The 25514-nt window shown below is 40.8% G+C and overlaps 2 protein-coding genes across 2 annotated transcripts; one reads left to right on the forward strand and one right to left on the reverse strand.

Moving 5' to 3' along the window:
* The first annotated feature begins 1989 nt into the window (after positions 1–1989).
* On the forward strand, positions 1990–10249 carry LOC128741612 (histone-arginine methyltransferase CARMER). Its single transcript, XM_053837553.1, has 3 exons — positions 1990–2030; positions 2114–2675; positions 8712–10249. Exons 2-3 carry the CDS (start codon positions 2174–2176, stop codon positions 9980–9982), a joined length of 1773 nt encoding a protein of 590 aa, XP_053693528.1. The 5' UTR covers positions 1990–2030; positions 2114–2173; the 3' UTR covers positions 9983–10249.
* Positions 10250–17703: 7454 nt separating this feature from the next.
* LOC128739955 (uncharacterized) lies at positions 17704–25140 on the reverse strand. Its single transcript, XM_053835457.1, has 3 exons — positions 21254–25140; positions 20850–21205; positions 17704–18359 (listed from the first exon to the last, which is right to left on the reverse strand). Exons 1-3 carry the CDS (start codon positions 25138–25140, stop codon positions 17704–17706), a joined length of 4899 nt encoding a protein of 1632 aa, XP_053691432.1.
* Positions 25141–25514: the final 374 nt, after the last annotated feature.

Genomic DNA, 25514 nt, shown 5'->3' on the forward strand with positions numbered 1-25514 from the left:
CGTGAAGCGTTGACAGACAGTGTGTCAAGCTGACAGAATGTAAAACGGCTTGTCATGACAGGGGAGAAGATAGAACGTAAACAACCTTTATAGTGGCTTGGCAGACGTGCAATTCCTTAACCTACATAAAATTACTTAAAATTACGCTAAAAACTAGTGAAAATCTCGTTAAATCTACAATTTATTCAAGTTACCTACTCTTATTTGCTATTTCTAAACTAGTAACACAGAGAACAGACTACCACGTAATCGACAAAAAGTGTGTAAAAGGTTTTTATGTAATCTACGAGTAATCCTTCAATAGAGCACCCCTCGAACAGTAAGTGGCAAACTAAATCTTGATGTCGCTGCCATCGCTGCTATGTAACTCCAGCACAAAGAAATATAGATAAAGGTACATGGATATATTTTTATGTGTTTGGCAAACTATTTCTGGAGGGCGCTACCGACAGATTTTACACACAAAAAATCGATTACTTCCTTCGAGTCTGTTAATCTGTTCTCTGTGCTAGTAAGTACCAGAATCAATAAAACTAAACTAAAACCTAGGCTAAAATTAAACATGCAATCAATAGTTACAGTTATAACCTACATCTTACGGCTAAATTCATGCGGTTTACACAATAGCGACACTGAAAAATTGTAAGTTACACCTATATTTGTAAATGCTAAATAATGAAACCAAATTATGTTTATAGCTTAAAGCTGCTTGTATCAAAATACATACGTTGCTAAGGAAAGTCAGTGGTCGTTTTTCTTTGTTCCATAACCGCCGGAACACCCCCAGTAAACCATTTGGTTTGTATATCTCAATTACAACTGAGATATACGAAATCATATCTGAACGAAAAAGTTATATTTCACGCCATAAGCGGGGTACGCTGCTGAAAAGAAAACAGCTCAAGAAAAAATCTTGCTATTTACCGAAGAAATTTTGACAACTCCAATGCAAGCAACCACCTGTCATTTTTTCTTGTGGTAATAATTGCGCCGGATATTATTCCGTACGGAAAAGTGACGTTTTAATTCACCTGCATGTAAAACTGCGCCATTTGAACGTGAAATAATATTTCTTATGAAGTGCGTACTGCTTAAGAAATCGTAAACGAAATCGATTTCTTGAGCATTTCTTGTCCTATCTTTTTACCCATTACTTTTCAGCAGCGTACCCCGCTATATAAAAACATATATGTACCAAAGTGGAGGCGATATACGTGCGAAAATTTTGACAACTATTTGTAATTCTATTTTGCGTAGTTTTTATGACACGCAACTAAATAATCCGGAATATATGATTAAGATATAATCAAATATTGCAATTGTCTATCCTGCTTTATAATTCACAGTCATGAATTGTATATGAAGACACGCACGACTGCAAAATAACTTATTGTTCACTTCGATTTGACATACTCTAATCATACAATTCCAATGTGAAATTGACATGAAAACGATTTAATATGAACTTTCTATTACGATTTTGTGTTATCTGGGCCGTCAGCAGTGGAGATCTCTGATTTCATACCTTTGTTCTGCCGGACCGGCGGACATGGACACATAAGTAAGTAAGTAAAGGATAAGCCAACTGTCAAACAGAACGAGTGAGAGTTCATTTTCCTATGCTGCTCCAGTAAAAAATAACTCTCACCCGTTCTGTTTGACAGTTGGCTTATCCGCCCCTTTCAAATGTTAATCGACATTTATGACGAGATTGAGTACATCCCATTGACATCTCTATATCGAGCTGCAGTAAACGTCAGCGACAGCATGTCCGGGGCTCAAAATTTGACAGCGGGCCCAAATCAGACTGCTGGCAGTTGAGTGAAACGCAGTGCTGACATGCTATCTCATTTTCGCACACACGAGATGTTGGCAGCGAAAACATGGTTGCCTGCCGATGGGGTGATTGAGTAGTACATAGCTCAATATAGCGCAAAATTTCGTAAGCGTGTTCAATCGGATCGGGTGCTGACATTATTCAGGTAGAAAGAATTGCTATAAAAAACGTAGCGACGACAGCCGAAACTTATGTGCGTGAAGTTTTGTGCTTGGACTCGAGCAGCGAAAATATTCAGATTCTGTTTAAACGATTGAAGTGTGTCTGCAATTTTAGGTATTAAATTTGCAATAACTCGTCTCTTATTTATAATTGTTTGGCAAACGTACGAAGGAAATGTCTGAAATGACGAGACTACACGGATGTAATATACTCATTATCGGTGACAATGACAACCTCATCAACAAATATGGCCATACCGTAACGATTGTCTGTGGCTACGATCCGCAAGGAATGAGTGTACGCATTTTAAAGGCAGGCACACAACATCAGCTAGAAGAATATCCGGTTAGCGCGAAAACGACCCATCTTAATCATGGTCCCACATCACATATTTTTGTAGCAGGGGGTGAAATGATATATGTCAAGTTTGGCTGTAAAAACGATTGTCAGTTGTTCCGGCAACTGCTACAAAAATTATCCGGAAAGGTTAATTCAGTATTCAACCTCCGTACGGAGGATTCTTCAGCATCACAGTATTTCCAGTTTTATGGTTATCTCTCGCAGCAGCAAAATATGATGCAGGATTTCGTTCGAACCAGTACCTATCAACGAGCGATCTACAGCAATTCGCAGGATTTTCACAACAAAGTCATATTAGATGTTGGTGCAGGATCCGGTAGGTATTTTCTAATTTGTGACATACTTATTGATGGCTTATTTCCGTAAAACTGCCGGTAACTTTTATGTAATTATGTGCCAATAATGTTAAAGTACACATTACGCATTTCTGTTAATCTGGAACCAAATTTTGAACATGGTCCTGTGTGTGCTGGAAAATTAGAAACACATTTCTTGCGAATCGCATACATTGAGCTTTCACTTTCGTTTTTCTTGTCAGTGTTTAAAAATTATTCAAATAGTAAAACGTCTTGTCTTCTAGTAAACCGTATATTCAAATTTGAATTATAGCTCGAATTATTCCAATTATTGCCATTAGCTAATGAAGTTAGGTTATATAAATATAGCAAAAATAATAAATAAACAAATTTGTTCAACCGTTGCAATAATAAAAACATAAGTAAGGCGACAAGAGGTACTTAAATTTTGATATTGATATTGCTAATTGCAAGGAAAATTGTCCAATCAATAAGTGCGAAATCGCTCATAAAAGTGCTATTTTAGTTTAAATCGTTTCGGTCTCTTCGACGCACTTATTGCTTGGAATGTAACGAGAAAGTGCGCCAACGATACCGAAACTTTGTACGGTCACTTTGACTCAGTTTTGATTTATTTGACAGTATCGTTTCAGCCGAGCAAAATTTGACAAAATTATATATGGGACATTTGTAGAGCTAGATATTTATAATCTACAATTTTGCTGAATAAAGTTTTGCTGTATCTTCTGTAGTTACAGTGCTACAATGCTAGTATCTCATTAGTAACTAAATGAACGTTCATTTAGCTACTAATGAGGTACTAGCGTTGTAGCACCGTAAAAACAAAAGAAACAGCAAAGCTTTATTCAGCAAAATTGTAGATATTAACTAGTTCTACAAATGTCCCGTGAATCATTTTGTCAAATTTTGCTCGGCAGGGACGGGGTCTCCTACGAAAGGCTGAAAATCGAAAGGCTGAAATCTCGAAAGGCTGAAAACCGAAAGGCTGAAATTTCAAAAGGCTGAAAGCTACGATAGGCTGAATATCACGTAAGGCTGAAACATCATAAGGCTGAAAAATATATAAGACTTCGTCTATAAGGTTTGCCAGGGGAAAGCAAAGCAAACAGAACTGTTTTATTCATACGGGCGAGTATGTCATAAAACTTTCGCGGCTTTCTGCCTGCTCAAGTGTTCGTTATATGCTGTCCTTACTCGCTACCGCTCGTTCGGACTCAACTAAGGGATAACCCCTACTAGTCAGTAAACCTAGGAAAATGCTTGCACCTAAATAGAGGTGGTTTCTGCGGGGGGGCTGCCCCCCCCCCCCGCAGTGGCCGGCGCTTCCGACGGCGGGTCGCCGGCGAACACTCGCGGCCTGCGGCCGTCTCGCCTGAATCATCTAGGAATGTGTTTGGCACATAAACATGGGATCATTGTAAAAATTTACTGGAACACATTGAAACGAGATGAAAAGCATGCAATGCCTTCTCAGTGCACAGGTTAAGCTTAAATGATACGCTTTCCCCGTTGGACACTATAAAATGTAGTGTAATTATTTTTCATAATTTATAAAAAATTATCAAAAATTAATTAAGTTTTCTTCGATTTAAGTTAAAATTGTGAAAAATTCTGAAATTTCTGCCTTTAGCATTACATACACATTGTTTATTCAAAGTTTCAGCCATTCGTTATTCAGCCTTTCGAACATTCAGCCTTATGAGATTTCAGCCTTTTGTCCATTCAGCCTTATGTAGGCGTTACTTAGTTTTCAGCCTTTCGAATTTCAGCCTTTCGTGTTTCAGCCTTATGATTTTCAGCCTTATGTTGCTAACCCATCTATTGTTATTTACAAATAAACATTGCTGCTTTGCATGTAAAAAACCTACCAAAACAGAGACAGAGTCGAAAGAAAAAATTTCCGCTGCTTTTCAATCAGTCAGTTTATTCAATTTTCCACTTTTATTTCATACTGAAAGTGCCGATACTCTGTACACAAGTTTTTCGAGTTCACCAGGCCTTAGAATTCCCTGCTTTTAAGACAATTTTAAAGGAAGCAGGGAGATGAGGGTTCGATAAAAACTTTAAGAGTAATTTGCAATTACGTAACTGACAGCAGTCTGTATAACTGGAAAGGTTGACTGGATCATTCCACGGCAGGTGACGCAAGACGACGCAAGCTTCTCTGAATACGATCAATTGCAAGCATCTGCGTTACGCAAGAAAACCGTGTTGCACTTATTGGATATTATCGGAGATTACAGAACTCAAGGCTAGACAACACATTGTAAATATTATTTTGCATATGACCCATCCCTTTAACATCATTGGATGACATCGTACATTGGTTTCACATTTCTTTACACTTCTACCTACCTTCCCGTATGAAGAATTTTTCTCCACTATGTTCGATCCTGGGCTACTCATCGCCAATTCGTTGAGCGTCTCGACACACGCAAGTCAGCTTCAACCTGGTCGAGCCATCTAGCCCGTTGGGCACCTCTATTCCTGGTACCGGTGGGGTTTTTGAAGCGAACGGATTTCACTACACAGTCGTCCGGCATCCTTGCGACGTGACCGGCCCTCCGTAGTCTCCCAACTTTCGCCAAGTGTACGATGGAAATCTCTCCAAGTAGTGCCTGTAACGTTTGTACTCTACCAAAAATAGCCCGCAATACCTTTCGTTCCAATATGGCAAGCGCACGTATTTCTTCCACAAGCAAAGTTACTGCCTCAAGTTTGTAAAGGACTACCGGTCTGATTAGCGTTATGTACATCGTCAGCTTCGTGTGCCGGTGCACGCTCCTCGATCGAAGCGTCCTGCGGAGGGAAAAGTAGAATCAGTACCCGACTCGAATGCGTTGTTGAATCTCCTTACTCGTATTATTGTCCGCGGCAGCGGTCGGCCAGAGATCCCAAATATACGAACTCATCAACCACTTCCAGTTGGCTACTCTTGCTAAAGATCGTTTTCACGTTTGAGTGAGAAATTGTTCCCTCGAAGTTGTCCAACAAACACTGTTACTGGTTTTCAGTTGACTGAATCCTATGCAAATGGTTTTCGCGTGTTGCAGAAAGAATGGCTTTGTACACTTCCTCACGTTCACGTTGTTTAACTTTGTCAGATTCGTTTTTAATTGAGAATTATTGGTTGCGCTATTTAGGAAGGATTTGAAGTGCAAGTTTTGCAAGTATCATCAATATAGAATTAATCCATCTTCCAAATCAAAATGATCTGATCAGTCAACTCATTTTCAGATTGAAATAAATATAATTTTGATTTGGCATCGTATGTGACTTTCACTACACCTCTAACACCCAACTATCGGAATGATTTTGTGGTTTAACTTCTCTGTGGTTTAACGTTGTCGATAGCAAGCAGTGGTTGATTATTATTAAAATTCGATTGTCAGACTCACCAAATTCTTTTCACAGCAAAGGCCGCAGAGGAGATCAATCCTAAATGTTGGAAAAAAGAGAAGCGTTAGCTTACGTCGATACGTCGTATCTTGTCGATACTAGTATTGGGATAGGGATATATATTAAATTGTGTTTCTTGTGTTTTTTGTTTATGCCAGATAAATCTTTTGCTAGAGTTTTTATAGTGTGCCAGACAAACAGACAAGGCTCAAACTTCGGATATTTGGTAATGTACCAGATTTCCGTTTCTCCGTCTTGCAAAAAGTTTACCAATTCTAATGTCAGAAATTTTTATATTTGCGTTGAGCAAAGCTTGTTGTACATTTCCCGAAGATCCTCCCATCCGTCAAATGTATTGGCTGATTTTGCCAAACAGTTTTATTCGTGTTTGCCAGACTTTCGAGAAAACCTATTGCAAATCCTATTGCCTGTAAGTTAAGGTGAAACGGTACGGAAGCCAACATGGCCGAATCGATAGCACCCATATACTCTCACAGACGTCATTTTTTCGGCCATGTTGGGATTCAGTACCGTATCACCTTAAGCGGCAACTATAATGATCTATACAAATGAAGCATGCTTTCTGTTGATGTGCCGAGAGGGCTTAGTAAAGGTTTTTGGTATTGTCGATATCAGATAGTATTATGAATTAGCTCGAAGCGAGCGCTCAATTACTATTACGACTATAAAGATTCAAAAATATGTGTATATACATACACATATACATATACAAATATAGTGGCCTCAGGGAAAAGTTAATTCTCCGAAAAGTTAATTGCTCAGAAAAGTTAAGCGTATATCAGCTCTCATGCAACGCTCTAAAAAGTTAATTTTTGCCTTAACTTTTCTAAGAGTTTGAATTTATTGGTTGTTCAAGCGTTTCTTCACACACGTGTGTTTACTTTCTATCTTTATTTCTCATTTTTCGGTTTATTGTCGCCTTTCCACAGTTTCACACAGAGTCGTATCATAACTAGGATTAAATTAAACTCTTGTAGCGGACTCGTGTCCTTTCAGTTGGCCTCGAGGGTTGACGTTGGTCTACCTCTGGTCTGACCTTTGTCACAATCTCGAGTTTTGCAAGTTTCTGAGGAGTTCATGGGTGTTTTAATATACAAATTTTCCTCACAGTAAAGTAGAAAACAACTCCCCCAACTTCTAGAGTTATGAGAAAATTTGTATTTCATTTGTATAGGAGCCCCCCCCTCTTAAGGCAGGGAGATTCACCATCAATTCACCATAGAAAACATTCTTGTCTCCAAAAACACCCACATGTCAAATTTTGTTCCATTTGCTTGATTAGTTCTCGAGTTATGAGGAAATTTGTATTTCATTTGTATGGGAGCCCCCTCCTAAAAAGGTAAGGGGTCCTAATTCATGATAGAAAAAATTCATGCCTCTAAAAACACCCACGTGCCAAATATGGTTCCATTTGATTAATTAGTTCTCGAGTTATGAGGAAATTTGTATTTCATTTGTATAGGAGCCCCCCTCCTAAAGTAGAGAGAGGTTTCAATTCACCATAGAAAAAATTCTTGTCTCCAAAAACACCCACATGTCAAATTTGGTTCCATTTGCTTGATTAGTTCTCGAATTATGAGGAAATTTGTATTTCATTTGTGTGGAAGCCCCCCCTCTTAAAAGGGAGAGGGGTCATTATTCCCCTCCTATCCAGCTTTTTACGAGCCATAATGGCGGACGTGTCCGTAATATTTCAACGGCATTTTTGACATTTCCCTAATACATCGCACGTTTTCTTTCCGTAAATTCCTTTAATTTTACCGTGAACGCGCGGAAAGGAAACGTGCGATGTATTGGGAAAATGTCAAAAATGCTGTTCAAATATTACGAACACGTCCGCCATTATGGCTAGTAAAAAGCTGGATAGAGGGGAGGGATCTCAATTAACCATAGAAAAAAAAATTGCCTACAAAAACAACCACATGCTAAATTTGGTTCCATTCGCTTGATTAGTTCTGGAGTTATGAGGAAATTTGTATTTCATTTATATAGGAATCCCCCTCCTAAAGTGGGGAGAGGTTTCAATTTACCATAGAAAAAGTTCTTGTCTCCAAAAACACCCACATGTAAAATTTTGTTCCATTTGCTTGATTTGTTCTCGCGTTATGCAGAAATTTGTGTTTCATTTGTATTGAGGCACCCCCTCTTAGTGGGGGGAGGGGCCTCTAACCATCATAAGAACCTTCCCTGGCCCCAAAAATCCCTATATGCAAATTTTCATGCCGATCGGTTCAGAAGTTTTCGATTCTATAAGGAACATAGGGACAGACAGACAGACAGACAGAAATCCTTTTTTATAGGTATAGATTTTCGCTGCCAATACAAACAACGGAACGCCCCTCCACACATTTACAATACTGCACATCGGTTCAGCCATAATCATTAGCTTCTTCCTGTTCACAGACTTGTGCTCTAACTGCCACACCTTGTGCGGACATAGAATATAATTAGAATAATCGATGTTATTCCTGCGTTTATCTGATCATATTTGCAAGGTTTATACATCATCTCGGAGTATCAATTAATAAAAACTTTAATGGGAAATTTAATAATAGAAAATCGAAACCTTCTTTTTATAAAAGGCTTATTAACCCTCCTTTTTAATATTTTTTCAGGAATCCTATCGTTTTTTGCCGTCCAGGCTGGTGCAGCTAAAGTATACGCAGTAGAAGCAAGTAACATGGCTCAGTATGCGCAGCAGCTGGTCCAGTCAAACAATCTCGAAGGAAAAATAACTGTCATTGCTGGAAAAATCGAAGAAATTGAACTTCCCCAGAAGGTGGATGTTATTATATCTGAGCCAATGGGTTATATGCTGTATAATGAACGCATGTTGGAAACTTACCTTCATGGTAAAAAATGGCTCAAACCAGACGGAAAAATGTTTCCTTCGCGTGGCGATCTTCATGTAGCGCCTTTTACTGACGAAGCTCTCTACATGGAGCAGTATAACAAAGCCAATTTCTGGATGCAAACTGAATTTCATGGTGTAAATTTAGTTGCACTTCGTGACGCAGCCATGAAAGAATATTTTCGCCAACCGATTGTTGACACATTTGATATTCGTATTTGTATAGCCAAGTCGATTAGGCATACTACAAATTTTTTAACGGCAGACGAAAAAGATTTACATCGTATACAAATTGATGTGGAATTTCATATTCTGGAAACAGGAACCTGCCATGGATTGGCTTTTTGGTTTGACGTAGAATTCGCTGGAACATGCTCACAAATTTGGCTTTCTACAGCCCCAACGGAATCGCTTACTCACTGGTATCAGGTGCGATGTTTGCTGCAAACGCCTGTTTTCGTGAAACAAGGACAGGTGCTTTCAGGAAAGGTTGTTTTGTTAGCCAATCAGAGGCAGAGCTATGATGTCGAGATTGATTTGAAACTAGAAGGCACAATGATTACTTCTTCCAACACATTAGATCTTAAAAATCCTTACTTCCGGTACACTGGAGCTCCCGTTCCAGCACCACCGGGATCTAATACTACATCACCAAGTGAAGCATATTGGGGACAGCTAGATGCTCAAGGCGCCCGAAATGCTGTAAATCTTGTTAATGGCATTACAGTTAACGGGCTAGGCGAGGTTGATATGTCTATAATTAATACCAATTTATTGCCAATGAGCAATCAACCAAACATTCATCCGGGTTTGATATCTAGCACCGGAAGACAACAATCACAGCAGCAGCAGGTTACACCAACTCAGCAGCTGACGATGAATCCATCCATTGCATGTGCTGCAACATCTACTCAAAATGTAGCACAACAACAGCTAATTGGCGGTGCTATTTCCCCATCACTTTTCACAACGCCAGCTCAGCAGATTATCAACAGCCACCATACGCAACCGATACATGGAGGTCAATTTTACTAGGAATGTATGATGAACTCACCAGGCCAGCATATTATCCAACCACCGTAACTCAAACACATACAATTAAAACATAAAAAACACACACGATACATACACGCTTCATCATCGCAGTTCATGTTCACAGCGAAAATTCTATTAATATTATTTAATTGTATATCGCTTTTTATCGAGATTGACCGAACAGGAACTATAACGGTCCTGTGGACGAATTAGATTATGTTTGATAGTAGCAGGCTTTTATTATTTAAAAGTTTTGTTCTCTTTTAGTGTCGCTTTAGTTAAGAATAGACTTTCCAATTAAATTGTCTCTTGTGACGACTATGCAAAATGTGTTTTTTTTAAATTTGGGTAACAAAATCTAGGTGCCACATTCCGATTTCGAAACTTGACCTGTTTTCTTTTTATTCGACCGATTGCGCAGCCACCTATCTAGAATACAGGACAATTGCATTGCTAGTGCTACGATCCTATTGACCATATGTATCAGTATCTCTCAGCCGGGGTTCGGACATACGACGACTGCTCTTCATTATATTTCGCAACCAGCAAGATATACAGCAATGTTGATAATGTTTTGCAACTTTTTGAAGGATTTTTTTCGAAATTTAAAGAAAAAAAAAGTTTTTATCACCTTTACAGGTTCACAGAAATCACGGTCACCCCAATAATGCAGAAACATGCGCTATATTTTATTAATAGACTTCTCCAAAGACACCACTCTTGGAAAATTACGCATTTTTACCCAATTGCAAGCCCCTGCCTAGCGCCTCCAGTACACTTAAACTATAAGAGTGACTTTTGCGCTGTCAAAAGACCTCATCGAGGTAATATAGAATTCAGCATGAAGCAGATGCCTGAGAAAGCCATGCTAAAGTCACTTGACATCGAAGGGCCTATTTGTACTAAGATTCGAACCCACGATCAAAGTAAACTCGGCTTGCGGCTACGAAGCCGCCCTCTACGTAGCCATATCCGGTAATGCTCCAATGAGTAGTTAAGCTAGGAGGTGCGAAGCTGCGCGGTTCCCGGTTGTCTGATCTCAGAACTGCGATGTTATTCTAATGATTTATTTCGTTCTAGCTCCAGCATCAAGCACCTCCTACTGTAAAGTGAAAACTCTGGCCGTAACAAGTTCAAGGGGGCATAGTACTTTTTCAATTTGTAAAAATCGAAATTTTTTATTGATTATTTCTAAAGATTAACATTTTGACCATATGTATTTGAAGTCATTTGCATCGATTCCAAAAATTGATAAAGTTACAGCTATTTGTACCACGCATGTCTAGAGCGATTACACAGCGAATAAAAACTTCAACGCCGTTTTTCTCGAAACCTGGTTTTCAAAGTCGGTACCATAAATATCTCAAGAACGGCTCAAGCAGATTCTTTTTTTGTTTGAAAGCCAACCAAATTATCTAGTGTTTGACCCATCCTTTTTTCGAAATTGCAATTTTTGTATTTTTCAAAAATGTTTAGTCAATTTTTTCGACTAAAAACCTTACTTTTATGTTTGAATGTCCGCCATTTTATTATGTGTTCAAATTTTAAAAAAAGCATGGGCAAAACATGAGATAATTTAATATACTTTCATGTCGTTTTGGAATTTTTCAATTCGGATAAGCCCTCCAGCGCCAATCCATGGTACCGCAATTCATGTTTTATTTGAATGACTATTTTCAAGCAGCCGTAGGGGAAAGGGGATGAGGTTCCCATATGAAAACAAAATTGTAAATATTAGTGTTTATAAAATGCAATGTTTTGAATGCAAAAAAACCTGATTCGATTGGCTTTTCGCATTATCGAGAAATAATTTTTGAAATAAGGCAAAAAATATGGTGTAAAAAGTACTATGCCCCCTTAAATAATAAACATGGATATCAAAAGAAAACATTAAATTAATTATTGGATATTAGATACACTGATGGAAACTCACATGACTCAATTATATTTCATTCGAAGGATTACTGGTGAGATTGTTTTACTTTTGTCCATATACTATCCAGCTTTTTACGAGCCATAATGGTGGACGTGTCCGTAATATTTCAACGGCATTTTTGACATTTCCCTAATACATCGCACGTTTTCTTTCCGTAAATTCCTTTAATTTTACCGTGAACGCGCGGAAAGAAAACGTGCGATGTATTGGGAAAATGTCAAAAATGCTGTTCAAATATTACGAACACGTCCGCCATTATGGCTCGTAAAAAGCTGGATACATCATTTTATTTTACTGTTTACTTTTATATATTCATCTTTGATAACCTGTATACACTCAAAAGTCACCTTTTACGCGGTGACGGTCACTTTTACGCAGGCTCCTTTAACAGGGGGTACCGTGTTGCAGCACGCGGATTAGTTAGTTTAGTTCGCATAAGGGCATCTTCTACGGTGGTCTATATTTAGATCAGAGTTATACCAAATTTGGACCAGCGAGAGTGAAAATAGAACTGGCGAAATGGTTCAATTCAGATCAATCCGCAGCGGTGATGCAAATATTTCCTGTTGCGAATCGACAAAAGGGTGCATGATGTAAATAAACCAAAGGATGGTTCGATTTCGCCTTTTCGTTAGTTTATGCCAGATATGAGAAATGCAACTCCAAGCGATAAAATCGAAGCAGTTTTAGTTTAGATGAATTGATTAATGTATTTCACAATCAGTCTACTGAAGAAATGGCGATGGCTTTATAAACTTCACCATATTCATTGTTTTTTTTTTCGTGTCATATGCCACTCCCCCGTACCTGTAAGATTTAAAACACCCTTCGCGCTGTTCCAAATCCAATCACAAATAGACCAAAAGTTATACGAATAGTAAAAAATTTACAACTTCGCTCTGGTATAAAATTAGATTTACAACACCGGTGCGGAAACGTTTTTCTGTTTGGTCTAAAAATTTGGACCAAAATCAGCATTTGGATCACCGTAGAAGATGCCCTAAGAACTGCGTAAAAAGCGACTCCAGTGCAGGGCACGACAACGTCACTTTCAATTACAAATCTTCAGTAAATATTGAAGCAATGAAGCTTCGGTTTCAACGGAAACAGCCCCGCTTTTCTTCAAAACTGGCTTCAATCAGCGTCAGTAAAACCGGTCACGGGAAATTAACAGTCATTAACTTTTCGTCCAAGAGCCCAATTTCGGAAGCAGTTTGTGGGCCCAAAAGCGGGATTCTGTTTATAAAAATGTAAATACTGCTTCTAGCCAATCAGAACACAGCGAATATATTTTCATGAACAGAATTTTTGTTTCAAAAACAAACACTGCTTTTGAAATTGGCAGAATCGATAACGACTAAGGGACGATGCAAATATGACGTCCACCAAATTTCTGCTTTTTTAGACCCCTCCTCCTCTTTCCGATTGTGTCACAAAACTCAACCTCACCCCCCCCCCCCCGTTGGACGTCACACAAACTCAAAATAAAAATGAAAAGCGTGTTGATAGTAAAAAGTGGTTTATAAAATTAGCTTAACCTTTTAAGAGTTAATGTATGATTAAAAAAACTATAGACAATAACAATTAATAAAAAATAATAACTGCGAACAAGGGCTCTAACAACATTCAATTGCAAATTGCTACAAATCAATGAAGAAATAAAGCTTTGGTTTCAATTGAAGTAGCATGGCTCCGCTTCAATCTGCGTCGGCGAAGCAGGTTTCACTACATCGTGACGATAGCTTTTACAGTTTATTGTACTTTTCTATCCAATATTTAGTAAAAAGCTAGAAAATTTGATTGCAAATGAACTGAAATTGATGTGTAAATGGATCCTTCAGTGTAACGCGTGATCTATCTAGTTAACATTGACAAATTGTGCCTGACTTTCAAGCGCCGTCAGCTGGAACAATAAGTTCAAAAATCGAAATAACGGGTGGCAACTAAAGATACATGAAGAAGATCTGATTTAGCGAAATTAAAGATACATTATCCATTGTTGAAAAAAAATTAGTGAACATTTGAAAACGATCCGTAACCGGCTGTTCGGCGAAGCTTTCGTTTGATGTCCGAACAGGAGCGTTGTACGGCCGTAATGTCAACTTTGCGAATACATCTCTTGATTCTACCAATCAACTGTCTGCAATTCGTGGCTCTCCAGTTAATTTTGTACACCAAGGAACTCAATATCCCGAAGAAATCATCGATTAGGCGCACTGAGACAGATTTGTCGGGTCGTGGTTTTTGAGTACAAATGGGATCGAATGGGTATTCAGGAACGATTATGTTTTTATGGCGTTATGCGATGATGCTCTATCCGGCCAAAACACGTACTGTCCATCTGCATGATGTTTTCTTAGAAACGTGATCAAAATTTTCTTCAAGCATTCGTCTGGTGCACATCTATTGATAGCAAAACCAGAGGGCTTGTCGTTGAAGAAACGAGAAAGAGAACGATGTCCTTCTGCGTCCATAATTTTAGCTGGTCTTTCACTACTTTGCTTGCGAATAGTTATCGGGGATCTTAGGACATGGTAAACAGTCGAAGCCGCCTTTTAAATGTTGTACCGTATACTTTTTGCTGAGATTTCTGTGGCTGTTCGTAGAAGTGTACAACGCGCTCCCGACATGCTTCTTGTTTCGACGCCATTTTAAGCAAAACTGGGCAAGCATAAACAAAACAAAAAACATTGACAAAAAGAGAAGAGAGAGCCAACACATGAATGACTGAGAAACATATTTTTGCTGCCTTTTGATGGAAATGCAATTTTTTTAGACGAATGTCACATTTGCCTAGAACCCCTCCCCCCCTTTGTCACACCCTGTCACAAAATTGACTCCCCCTCCCCCCCCAAGCAATGGACGTCATTATTGAATGATCCCTAATTTCACCTTCATCATTCATTTAGGGTACCGAAGGGTATTTTCAGCATGCTATTAAATTTAGCATACATCTCTTCTGTTGCTGCCCAAGTAACCAAAAGTTCGAATAATGGTGTCTAACAAGGGTTAAACAGCTTTATGTATATCAATCTATAACTTGCTAAGCAGCGTCACTTTTAAGTAATTAACCGAACTTTCAAGCTGTCTTGGGTCCACTGCATAGAACGCTAAGCAGCTTCGAAATAAACTGTCAAAAACTAAGAAAAAACAAATTTAGCAGCACTTCTATGTTCTATTTTTATATTTCTACCTAACTTCTATATTCGTTGCATTTGCCTGCTGTTGGGTTTGAACCCGGGTGTTCCGCGTTGCAAACCTATACCGATCCACTGCGTCACCTTTGCCGTATACAAGCGATGTGAATTTTGCCAATGAGTTGTTAAGTAAAAGTTCGTTTTAGAACTTGCAGCAGCTTTATGCAGCGCAAGTTAATTATAGAACATAAAGTTTGGAACCAGGCAATTAACTATAGTAGTGAGATACCGACAGCATATGCTACACAACACAACACAACACAATAATGAAGAGCATTTGATTCTAATTTATATTTGTAATTAGAAATGTGCGAGGATTAAATTTATTCAAGTGAAATAAAAATAATTAATCTCCAATAGTTTCAGGTTCTGCTGGTTTGATCACCAGAAATATAAACAAAACAGCAGCACGCAGAACTTGTTAGCAACTAAAGTTACTTCAGAACTTCATGTAGCATCCTAATAGCTTTGAAGTATCTATGAAGTACTCGCAGCACTTCTTAAAGCATTTAGTTCCACGTATACTTGATATACACTACTAATCAGCAAGAAAGTTCCAGGGAACTGAATCTGAACTAATTATGAACTTTCGAGTTCGCGTGTCAAGTAATAATCGAACTTTTGGTTGCTTGGGTGCGTTACCCGCCATGGCTTTTACCTGTCGCCAGGACAGGTTCTCGTCTACAGCCTGGATGTTGTTGGCTAAGCTGCGTCGCCATGAGCCTTTGGGTCTGCCCCTTCTACGCTGTCCGTGTGGATTCCAGTCGAGTGCTTCTCTGCAGACCTCGTTCGCTCCTTTCCTCAAGGTATGTCCGATCCACTTCCACCTACGGTCACGAATTTTGGTGGCTATTGGTCGTTGATGACACCGACGAGTTCTTCATTGGATATCCAGTTGTCAGGCCACCAGGCACGAATGGTAATCGCAGGCACCGGTTAATACCTGAAGTTTTTACATTGTCTCCGCTGAGACGCACTACGTTTCGCAGGCATACAGCAGTACGGATTTAACGTTTGAATTAAAGATTCGGGTTTTCGTACGTAGAGTGATCTGGTTTGAGCGCCAAATGTTTCGCAGACCTGCAAAGGCACCCCTGGCCTTCCTGATCCGTGTGGCTATATCTGTGTCTACCTGCTCAACTTGTTGTCCCGCTCCTGTGAAGTTGGTGGAATTGTCAGTGTTCAGTACCATAGACTTAGTTTTTGTTACATTGACTGTGAGACCTGCTGCCTGGGAGGTCTCGGAGAGGTCATCTAACTTGCTCTGCATATAGTTTCAACGTTGTGCGAGCAAGACAATGTCGTCGGCTAGGTCGAGGTCATTTAGCTGCTCGATCGTTAGAGGATTACAAGGCAATCCTCGAATTGGTCTACTGTCAATTGCTCCAACTAACATCTCATCCATAAAGATGAGAAACAGAAGCGAAGATAAAATGCAGCCCTGTCTCACGCCAGCAGTAACCCTTACGTGCTGCTCGAGCCATGAGCTGATACCTGGTATCTGAACCCTAATGAGGTCGGACAAGACGCCGTCGTGCAAACCTCGGATTTTTATTATTTCAAAATAATCCTAAAAATTATATAAAAATAATAGCACAAAGAATAATAAATACACTCAAGTCGCGTTTTACGCGAAGGATACGTTCCGCGTAAATCAAAACCGCGTGAATTCCAAAATTCGCGTAAAAAACGCGTAAATTCCAAAATTCGCGTAAAAAACCTTGTATATTCCAAACCTACGTGTAAAAATAGATGTTTTGAGCACATCGACGTTAATTCCGCATAAAAAATAGTCGCGTAAAAAACCGTGTATTAAAAAACTGCGAAAAGCCGAGTGAAAAGCGACTCCAGAGTAGTTCAGAAAACATGAATACACAGCATACGGTACAATTGGCGACTGCTGATGCAAAAAATCATGATTCGATATAAGATAATTTCGATATAAGACAACCTTTTTAAATGATAAATTGTTTTATATCAAGGTATCCCTGTAGAATGCAACAACAAAAAGCTAATAACGCTGGCAGCTGTTTTATGCCCGATTAATCCGTTCAAGTGCATTTGCATCACCGTGATAAACGGAAAAGAGGATAAGCGAAGAAAATCTCTATTTGCACATAGGCCCTTGTTCGGACTGGACAGAAACTTCTTTGTAAATCGACGTATTTAGTTTGCCGATCAAAGCTAGAGTTTATTTATTTAATTAGCATAGGATAAATATAATTTTGATTTGTTGCCACTTACAATAATTGTTTCCGTAGTTTTGTTCTCGCTTAAGCCAATCCTAACCTTTGCTTTTATGATATTGTAAATTTTAACGTGTTTGATCTGTTCCGTGTACCTTATATATAAATATAGTTTGTTGCGTTCAAATAGTATGTAAATTATTCATTTTTTAATCACCTTATCGTCGATATAATCTACTCAATCAATTTCTTGCCTTCAATTTATTTCAATCACTTTCTTGTCTTTCAATTCAACCTCCTCAATGCGCTGACTCACTTAACCTTTTTTTCGTTTGACAGCTTTTACTTTTCCTCTTCTGTCATCTATCACTTATTTATCTCCACCCTCTAGAAATCCCACTCTCAAGCAGTGTTTCCAACATATTCCCCGGCCCGTAACCCTGATCCGGAAGTCACATCTGGATCGGCGTTACCATCGATTTCAAGCACTGCCAGATTACTTGTCGCCCGTTTATACCTTTTCGTCTTGGTGCGCACCCACGCCTGCCGAATGCGCCCGTCGCTTGACAGTATTGGCTCTTCCACTACGCCACGTACCCAGCACTTCCTACTGCCACCTTCTACGATGTAGACCAAGTCACCAGCCTTAAGAGGTCTTGTTTCGCCAAACCATTTACTCCTTTTGTTCAACGACGGAACATATTCCTTGATCCATCGTTGCCATAATCCACTGGCAACCTGGCAAGAACGCTTATGTGTATCTCTGAGCGCTTGGGACGGATGTGGAGACGGCAATGCTACATTTTGCAGATCAGACGGAGGACCCCGAAGAAAATGATTCGGGGTCAGCGCATCTGCTTCAGGGGCATCCTGAGACACATACGTCAGTGGTCGCGAGTTGATCATATCCTCTGCTTCTACGATGGCTGTCTGCAGAATTTCGTCCGTTAGCTGCTTACCATCGTCTAGGGCTCTCAAGGCTTCCTTGACCGAGCGGACCATGCGCTCCCAGACACCTCCCATGTGGGGCTGCTGGGGGGTTGAAACTCCACCGCGTCCTTGCATTGGTATAAGCATCAGCGCAGTCGAAATTTATATCTTTCATCAGTTCTCTCAGCTCTTTGCTAGCGCCTTGAAAATTAGTTCCGTTGTCCGATAGAAATTCAATCGGCCAGTCTCGTCGGCCAACGAAACGGCTTATTGCCATCAAGCAGGATTGGGTCGTCAAGCTGTGAGTCACCTCCAAGTGTACCGCTCGTGTTGCCAGGCAAGTAAACAGTGCAATCCAACGTTTTTCCTTTCGGCGTAAAACAGCTACTTCGAAGGGACCCAAATAATCAATGCCGACAAAACTGAAAGAGCGAAGCCCAGGGGTAAGCCATTGCAACGGCAACGGAGCTTCTCGGGGTACATTGGGGCCATTGCGATGAACCTTGCACCATACACAAGACGATGATACTTTTCTTACGACAGCGTCTGCGTGGATCACATAATATAGCTGCCGTAGCTCGTTTTTTACCATCTGCCTATACCCATGGCCACATTGTTCGTGAAAATGCTGGACGATCATGTATGTTATTCTACTAGATATAGAAGGCGCATTTGATAACTCATCCCATAGTTCAATGATTGCGGCTATGATGAAACGTGGTTTCGATGTATCCGTTATCCACTGGATTGGCGAAATGTTATCAAAACGAGATATATCAGCAAAACTTGGAAGTACATCCATTAGCGTTAGAGCAATGAAAGGGTGCCCACAAGGAGGCGTAATATCACCTCTATTGTGGTCTTTAATAGTTGATGATCTTCTTCAACAGATGACAGCCTTAGGCTTTGAAATAATTGGCTACGCAGATGATATAGTCGTAATTGTTCGTGGGAAATTTGACTCTATCATCGCTGACCGGATGCAAATTGCTTTGAATTTTATTTCATCATGGTGTGATAGGCAGGGCCTCAACATTAATGCCAATAAAACTACTATCATACCATTTACGAGAAGAAAAAAAGTTACATTGAGTAACATAAGTTTGAAAGGAACACTCTTGAAACTTTCAGACACTGCCAAATATCTTGGAGTATTTCTTGACAGAAAACTCAATTGGAACACACATCTAGAGCAAGCAGTAAACAAAGCTACAAATGCTCTATGGATATGTAAAAGAACTTTTGGTAAGCAATGGGGACTGAAACCGAAGATGATCCAGTGGATCTATTCGGCTATTGTGAAACCCAGGATTACCTATGCCTCGTTGGTCTGGTGGCCAAAAACAAAAGAGAAAGCTTCTCAGAAAAAGCTAGAAAGACTTCAAAGGCTAGCCACTCTCTCAATAACAGGTGCAATGAGAAGTACACCGTCGAAGGCATTGGATGCTTTACTTTATATGCTTCCACTGCATCAGTTCATACAATTAGAAGCTGAAAAGAGTGCTCTGAGGATCAAAAGATCTATGAACCTCTTTGATGGTGATCTTACAAATACAACTTTGACCGAATTTTTCGTGTATTTGAGCCTAGGCGTGATTCCTGGGAAGACGGTGGTCCCGATCTTCGCCAAGGCTCGACGGTTTTTTACACAGATGGCTCAAAAATGGACAACCAAGTGGGAGCAGGAGTAACTGGCCCAGGAATAGACATGTCAATTTCTATGGGTAGATGGCCAACTGTGTTCCAAGCTGAAATTCAAGCAATTCTAGAGTGTTCTACTGTGTGCTTGCGCAGAAACTATAGACATTCAAATATATGCATCATGTCCGATAGTCAAGCAGCCCTAAATGCTTTAAAGTCGGCGACATGCACATCAAAACACGTCTGGGAATGTATTCAATCACTCCAAAAATTATCTTGCCGTAACCAAGTCAACTTATATTGGGTCCCAGGTCACTGTGGAATTGATGGAAATGAAAGGGCTGATGCGCTTGCAAGATTCGGATCTTCCCATCAATTTATAGGACCTGAGCCCTTTTGCGGCCTATCTGCTTCTGTTTTAAAAATGGAGCTGAAGGCATGGGAATGTAGGAAAGTGGAATCAAATTGGAATAACACCTTCAATGCTAGGCAGTCGAAACGATTTATCTCTCCAAACATTTCTATGACTCGCAAAATACTGGAGCTTTCAAAGAAAGATCTAAGCATCTATACTGGTCTAATAACAGGACATTGTCCGAGCCGCTATCATCTGAAGCAAATGGGAAAACTTCAAGATGATATATGTCGCTTCTGTGGCATAGAAAAGGAAGACTCGGAACACCTGTTATGCCGATGTCCGGCAATTTTTAATAAAAGATTAAGGTTCTTCGACAGAGGGCTGTTAGAACCCTTTGATATTTGGAGAACAATTCCCAGTACGGTAGTGCACTTTATCCGAAATGTATCACCGGACTGGACAAATGCTATTAGTCAAACAATGACGGTCGCTTCTAATAGTGGTGCGTCATCTTGACAACATAGCTATAGTAAAATGGGGGATATATCACAATAGATCAAACAAATGGTCGCAGTGATAAAAATACCCAACATGGAAAAAAAAAATGTTATTCTACTACCTGCCGGTAAAATTATCGGAAAGCGTAGGTCAAAGGGCAGCGTCTCTGCACGTGCACAACGGCCTTCCATTCGAATGATTCCCGCTTCATCAATTAAAGGTGTAAGTTTGCTCAGGCAGCTAGACTTTTCAACTGTGAGCCGTTGGTTTATCGGACGATTCTCGTTTCGTTTCAGTACCTTAATTTCGTCTGCAAAGCATTCCTCCTGCGCTGCTTTCAGCAAATACTGCTCTGCCTTTTCATATTCTTCTTGCCGCAGCGGTACTCGTGCATGTGTAATCCTGTTTGGCTTTAATAATTTCAGCTGCCAACCTGTTGGTTTCAATGTCTCGATCGGTAGCCCTTTTACCTTTAACCTACAATTGCAAATAAATCTGAACACACATGCCATAGTCCGCACCAACACAGCCCATTTTGAAATGCGAGTTGCGTCGATGACATTATCTTGTAGCTTCACATCGTGCAGCAATAAGTGGATGCGTAGTTCTTCGGTCGTGTTCGCTGGAGGTAACTCTCTCTTAGGCCACTCGTGCTCGCTTTGGTATAGGAACCTCGGCCCCCTTAACCAAACACTATCTGAATGCAGTTCTGGATCTGTTCCCCATTTCGTGAGTTGATCCGCTACATTGAGTGTAGTCGGTACCCAACGCCAGTCAGCCAATTTAGTTAAACTGAGGATTTCGCCTATTCTAAATCCAACAAACTGTTTGTATCTACGCTGGTCGGATCTAATCCACGACAGCACAACACTCGCATCAATCCAGTACACGATTTTCTCAATGGCGAAGCTATGGTTTTCGCACACCGTTCGTGACATTCGAGCAGCAAGGACTGCGGCCATAAGCTCTAAACGTGGTATTGAGATCTGTTTGAGTGGAGCTACCTTCGAACGACCCATGACCAGCGCGCATGCAATTTCGCCTCTCACGCTTGCACGAAAATATGCAACGCATCCGTAAGCCGATTCGCTAGCGTCAGCGAATATGTGCAGCTCTATATTTTTGATCTCTCCAGACTTGGCATCCCCAAAATAGCTACGCGGTACCTCAAGCCCTTTCATCATTCTTATCCATCGCGTCCATTTGGCGAACGACACCGTGTCGATGGGTTCGTCCCATTCACACCCGGTTCTCCAAAGATCCTGAATAAGCATCTTTCCACGCACGGTTATAGGAGATATGAATCCGAGAGGGTCAAACTGCGCCATTATTACGCTGAGCACGATTCGCTTGGTCGGATAATTTTCGCAATCAACCGTCATCTCCTCTATTTTGGTCGTGGTTGTGAAGCAGAACCTATCTGAGGCTGGCTCAAAAGCGATTACCAATACACGCTCACATTCTGTGCTAGCTTCATGGTTGAAGTGAACTGTCTCCATTCTACTGCCTGCACCAAGTTGCCTAAGAAACTCTTCTGAATTTGATAGCCAATTTCTGATATGAAAGCCGCCTTTCGCGTGGATATATTTCACTTCCTTAGCCCTTTGGATAGCATCTTCCACAGTATCTAAGCTATCGTAATAATCGTCCACATAGTGCCTATTTATGATCGCAGCTGCAGCCTCAGGATACCTTTTCGCAAACTGCTCCGCATTCAAATTTTTAACAAATTGTGCGGAGCTCGGCGAACAAGTAGCACCAAATGTGGCCACATCCATGACATACACTTGTGGTATCTCCATCGGGTCTGATCTAAATAAGAACCGCTGCGCTTGTTTGTCTTCAGACCTAATGCGAATCTGGTGGTACATCTCTTGGATGTCCCCTCCTATCGCTATCGGACGCTCCCGGAAATGGCATATGACTTTCGGAAGAGAGGCGAGCATGTCTGGGCCCTTTAGTAGTTCCGAATTCAGCGATATACCCTTTACAGACGCGGCAGCGTCCCAGACGAGCCTTACCTTGCCGGGCTTGTGTGGATTTAGAGTCACATTTATCGGTAAATACCAGATCGCAGAACTTGGCGTGTTATTAATTTCAGCTTCAGTTATCTTATGTGCGTAGCCTTTGATTTGATAGTCCTCTATTTGCTGCACCACGTTAACCTTTAACGCCGGATGCTTATCCAGTTTGCGTTCTAATGCCCTTAATCTTTGTGTTGCCATCAGATAGTTGTCTGGGAATCGTCTTATATCCTCTCGCCACAGCAGCCCGGTTTCATATCGTTCGCCTATTCGCTTCGTTGTCGCTTTTAAAATTGATTTGGCTCGTTGTTCTTCTTTAGGTTCTGGTAAGCAAAATATTGCAACCCCAACATCGTCCAAAGTGTACTGCGTGCGCATCAAATCATGTAGCTGTTGATTGGTCACTGGCGTGACTGAATGCATGTTAAGATAGGTACTTGCTAAATGTTTTTGCTTTTCTGGACCATATACCGTCCAGCCTAATTTTGAACGTACAGCGATCGGTTGATATTGTTGCCCCACACGTGACTCCAAGGGCGCGAACAAATGTATATTATCGAGACCCACTAAGATAGACGCTCGTTCCGCTGGATGATCTCTCACCGGCAAGCCAGCCAGGTGAGGGTACTGTTTTTCTAGTTTTGCAAATTGCATGCCTTGTTTCGGTAATACCAATTCCGATATTGTTCTGACATTCGCCAAACAAATCTTCTCACACGAACCTCGAGCCGACAGCATTAATTCCACCTTACGGGAACTGTTTTCGAAACGATTAATGTTTCCCGTCCAGGTGACGATCAACGGCTCCTGAACTCCGGTCGCATTTAACTGTTTTGCTACTGTTTCTTCTACCAATGTGGTGGACGACCCCTCGTCGAGGAACGCTAAAGTATCATACTGCTTATCTGCTACATATAGCGTTACCGGTGTCATACGGAAAATAATTGATCGATGAGCATGCTTCTGTATACTGCACTCAATTTTCTGAAGTTGCACAGATTCTTGTACCCGATGCAACAGTGTATGATGTGCACCCTTACAGTTTGTAATAGTACAACGCGACTTAAACCCGCCCGGTTTGTCGCCGTGTTTATTCAAGCAGATACCACATAACTTTTGCTTCTCTACCGCTTCCAGCCGTTCTACAATATTCATCTTCCGGAAATCATCACAAAATCGGATTCTGTGGTCCGTTCGGTTACAGATCCAACATGCTTTAGTACCCTTTTCACTTCGCATTTCTTGTACTTGCTCGTCTACCGACTCGTGAATGTATACGAACTCTTTCGTTTTGGAGAACTTAGTTTTAGGGTATCGTACTGCTTCGCTCGCTGTCATAGAATAGGCTACTGCTTCGGATGCGACATCTCCAATACACGTGATATAGTCTGTAAACAATCGTAGCGGCGTTCCCTTTTTTGCGCGTTTGTACTCTACCCATTTCATTTGATATTCTGGGGGCAGCTTTTCTACTAATTGTTGCACTAGCAACGGGTTACGGAGATGGTCCAGAAGATGCGCAGCCTCTAAATGATCGCATAGGTGTTTGACCGTTATGCCGAATGTGACGAAGGTTTGAAGATCGTCTGTTGTCGGCGGCGAAACACGTCTGACTTTATTTAGCAAAGTACGCAGTAGTTTTTCTGGTTGTCCAAATAATCGACGTAGGTCCTGAATCACTTCAGGTACTGACTCTGGGAGCACCAGCATACTCCTCACTGCATTAAATGCTTCTCCCTCTAAACTGTTCAGCAAACGATCCAGGTTCTCGATATTGGAATATCCGCAAGCTTTAGTAGTGTGCTCGAAGCTACTAATGAATAACGGCCATGTCTCTGGATCTCTATTAAATTTAGGGAGCGTTTTGGAGATTACCTTTCTTGTGGCAATCTGTTCGCGAGTCAACTTGAATATTTTTTCAACTGTCACAACTTGACTCCCAGGGGCACCAGCCTGTTGTACATCGTCACTCCCGTCCGTGTCAGCGGTTTCATCGTACCCGTCGTGGTCCGTACCTTCCTCGCTAGCCGGCAACAGTTCATCCTCAAATAGCGTACGGTTGAATTTATTTTTTGGATCTTCCAGCGTCGCGTCGAGTTTTGGCTTCCCACCCTTTTTATATGCTCCGCGAACGTCTCCTCCTGGCTTCGCTACAACCTTCTCCTGATTTTCTAACCAAGTTTTCACCTTTTTGCTGGTTTGCTCCTGCAACACGATGCCTTCGGCGTTCATTAATGACTGGACATTCTGACGACTGCTGATCAGCTGGTTTCGAATAATGTCTCGCTGTTTTACGAATTCCTGCTCCGCCGCCAGCTGACTATTTAACATTTCCTGTTCTTGTTTCAGTTTTTCTTCCAACATCGTTCTTTGGGCGTCGAGCTCCATCGTGCGCATTTTTCGTTCCAATTCTAGCTATTTGGCATTCCATTCGATTTCCCGGCGCAATCTTTTCTCCCGGATCTCAATCTGTCTGGCAAAGGCTCTCTCGCGTTCGAGTTGTGCCTCTTCGAATTGCTCTTCAGTTAGATCCGGAGCAATATTACTGTCCCGAGTCGCTTTTCGCAGCCGACCTACCTTTATTCGATCTTGCCTTACTTGGCTTAGGAATTGTCAGCTGATTAGCAGTAGAGATGGTCGGGTTTCATATTTTCCAAGCCCGAACCCGACCCGGGCCCGAAATTTTTTTTTGTATCAAACCCGGACCCGACCCGAACCCGAATTTTTATTTTTTGTCCATCCCGAGCCCGACCCGAACCCGA

Source organism: Sabethes cyaneus, chromosome 3 (assembly GCF_943734655.1).
Source record: "Sabethes cyaneus chromosome 3, idSabCyanKW18_F2, whole genome shotgun sequence".
NCBI classification, from domain to species: Eukaryota; Metazoa; Arthropoda; class Insecta; order Diptera; family Culicidae; genus Sabethes; species Sabethes cyaneus.

Bases quoted from the DNA above. Each gene is read 5' to 3' on its own strand.
- LOC128741612 (XM_053837553.1), top strand. From the start codon at position 2,174: ATGTCTGAAATGACGAGACTACACGGATGTAATATACTCATTATCGGT. The intron at 2,676-8,711 runs GTAGGTATTTTC...ATATTTTTTCAG, and splicing joins AGATGTTGGTGCAGGATCCG to GAATCCTATCGTTTTTTGCC.
- LOC128739955 (XM_053835457.1), bottom strand. From the start codon at position 25,140: ATGGAGCTCGACGCCCAAAGAACGATGTTGGAAGAAAAACTGAAACAA. The intron at 21,206-21,253 runs GTTGGTGCGGAC...TTGCAATTGTAG, and splicing joins CGCATTTCAAAATGGGCTGT to GTTAAAGGTAAAAGGGCTAC. The intron at 18,360-20,849 runs GTAGTAGAATAA...TACCAATGCAAG, and splicing joins TCCGATAATTTTACCGGCAG to GACGCGGTGGAGTTTCAACC.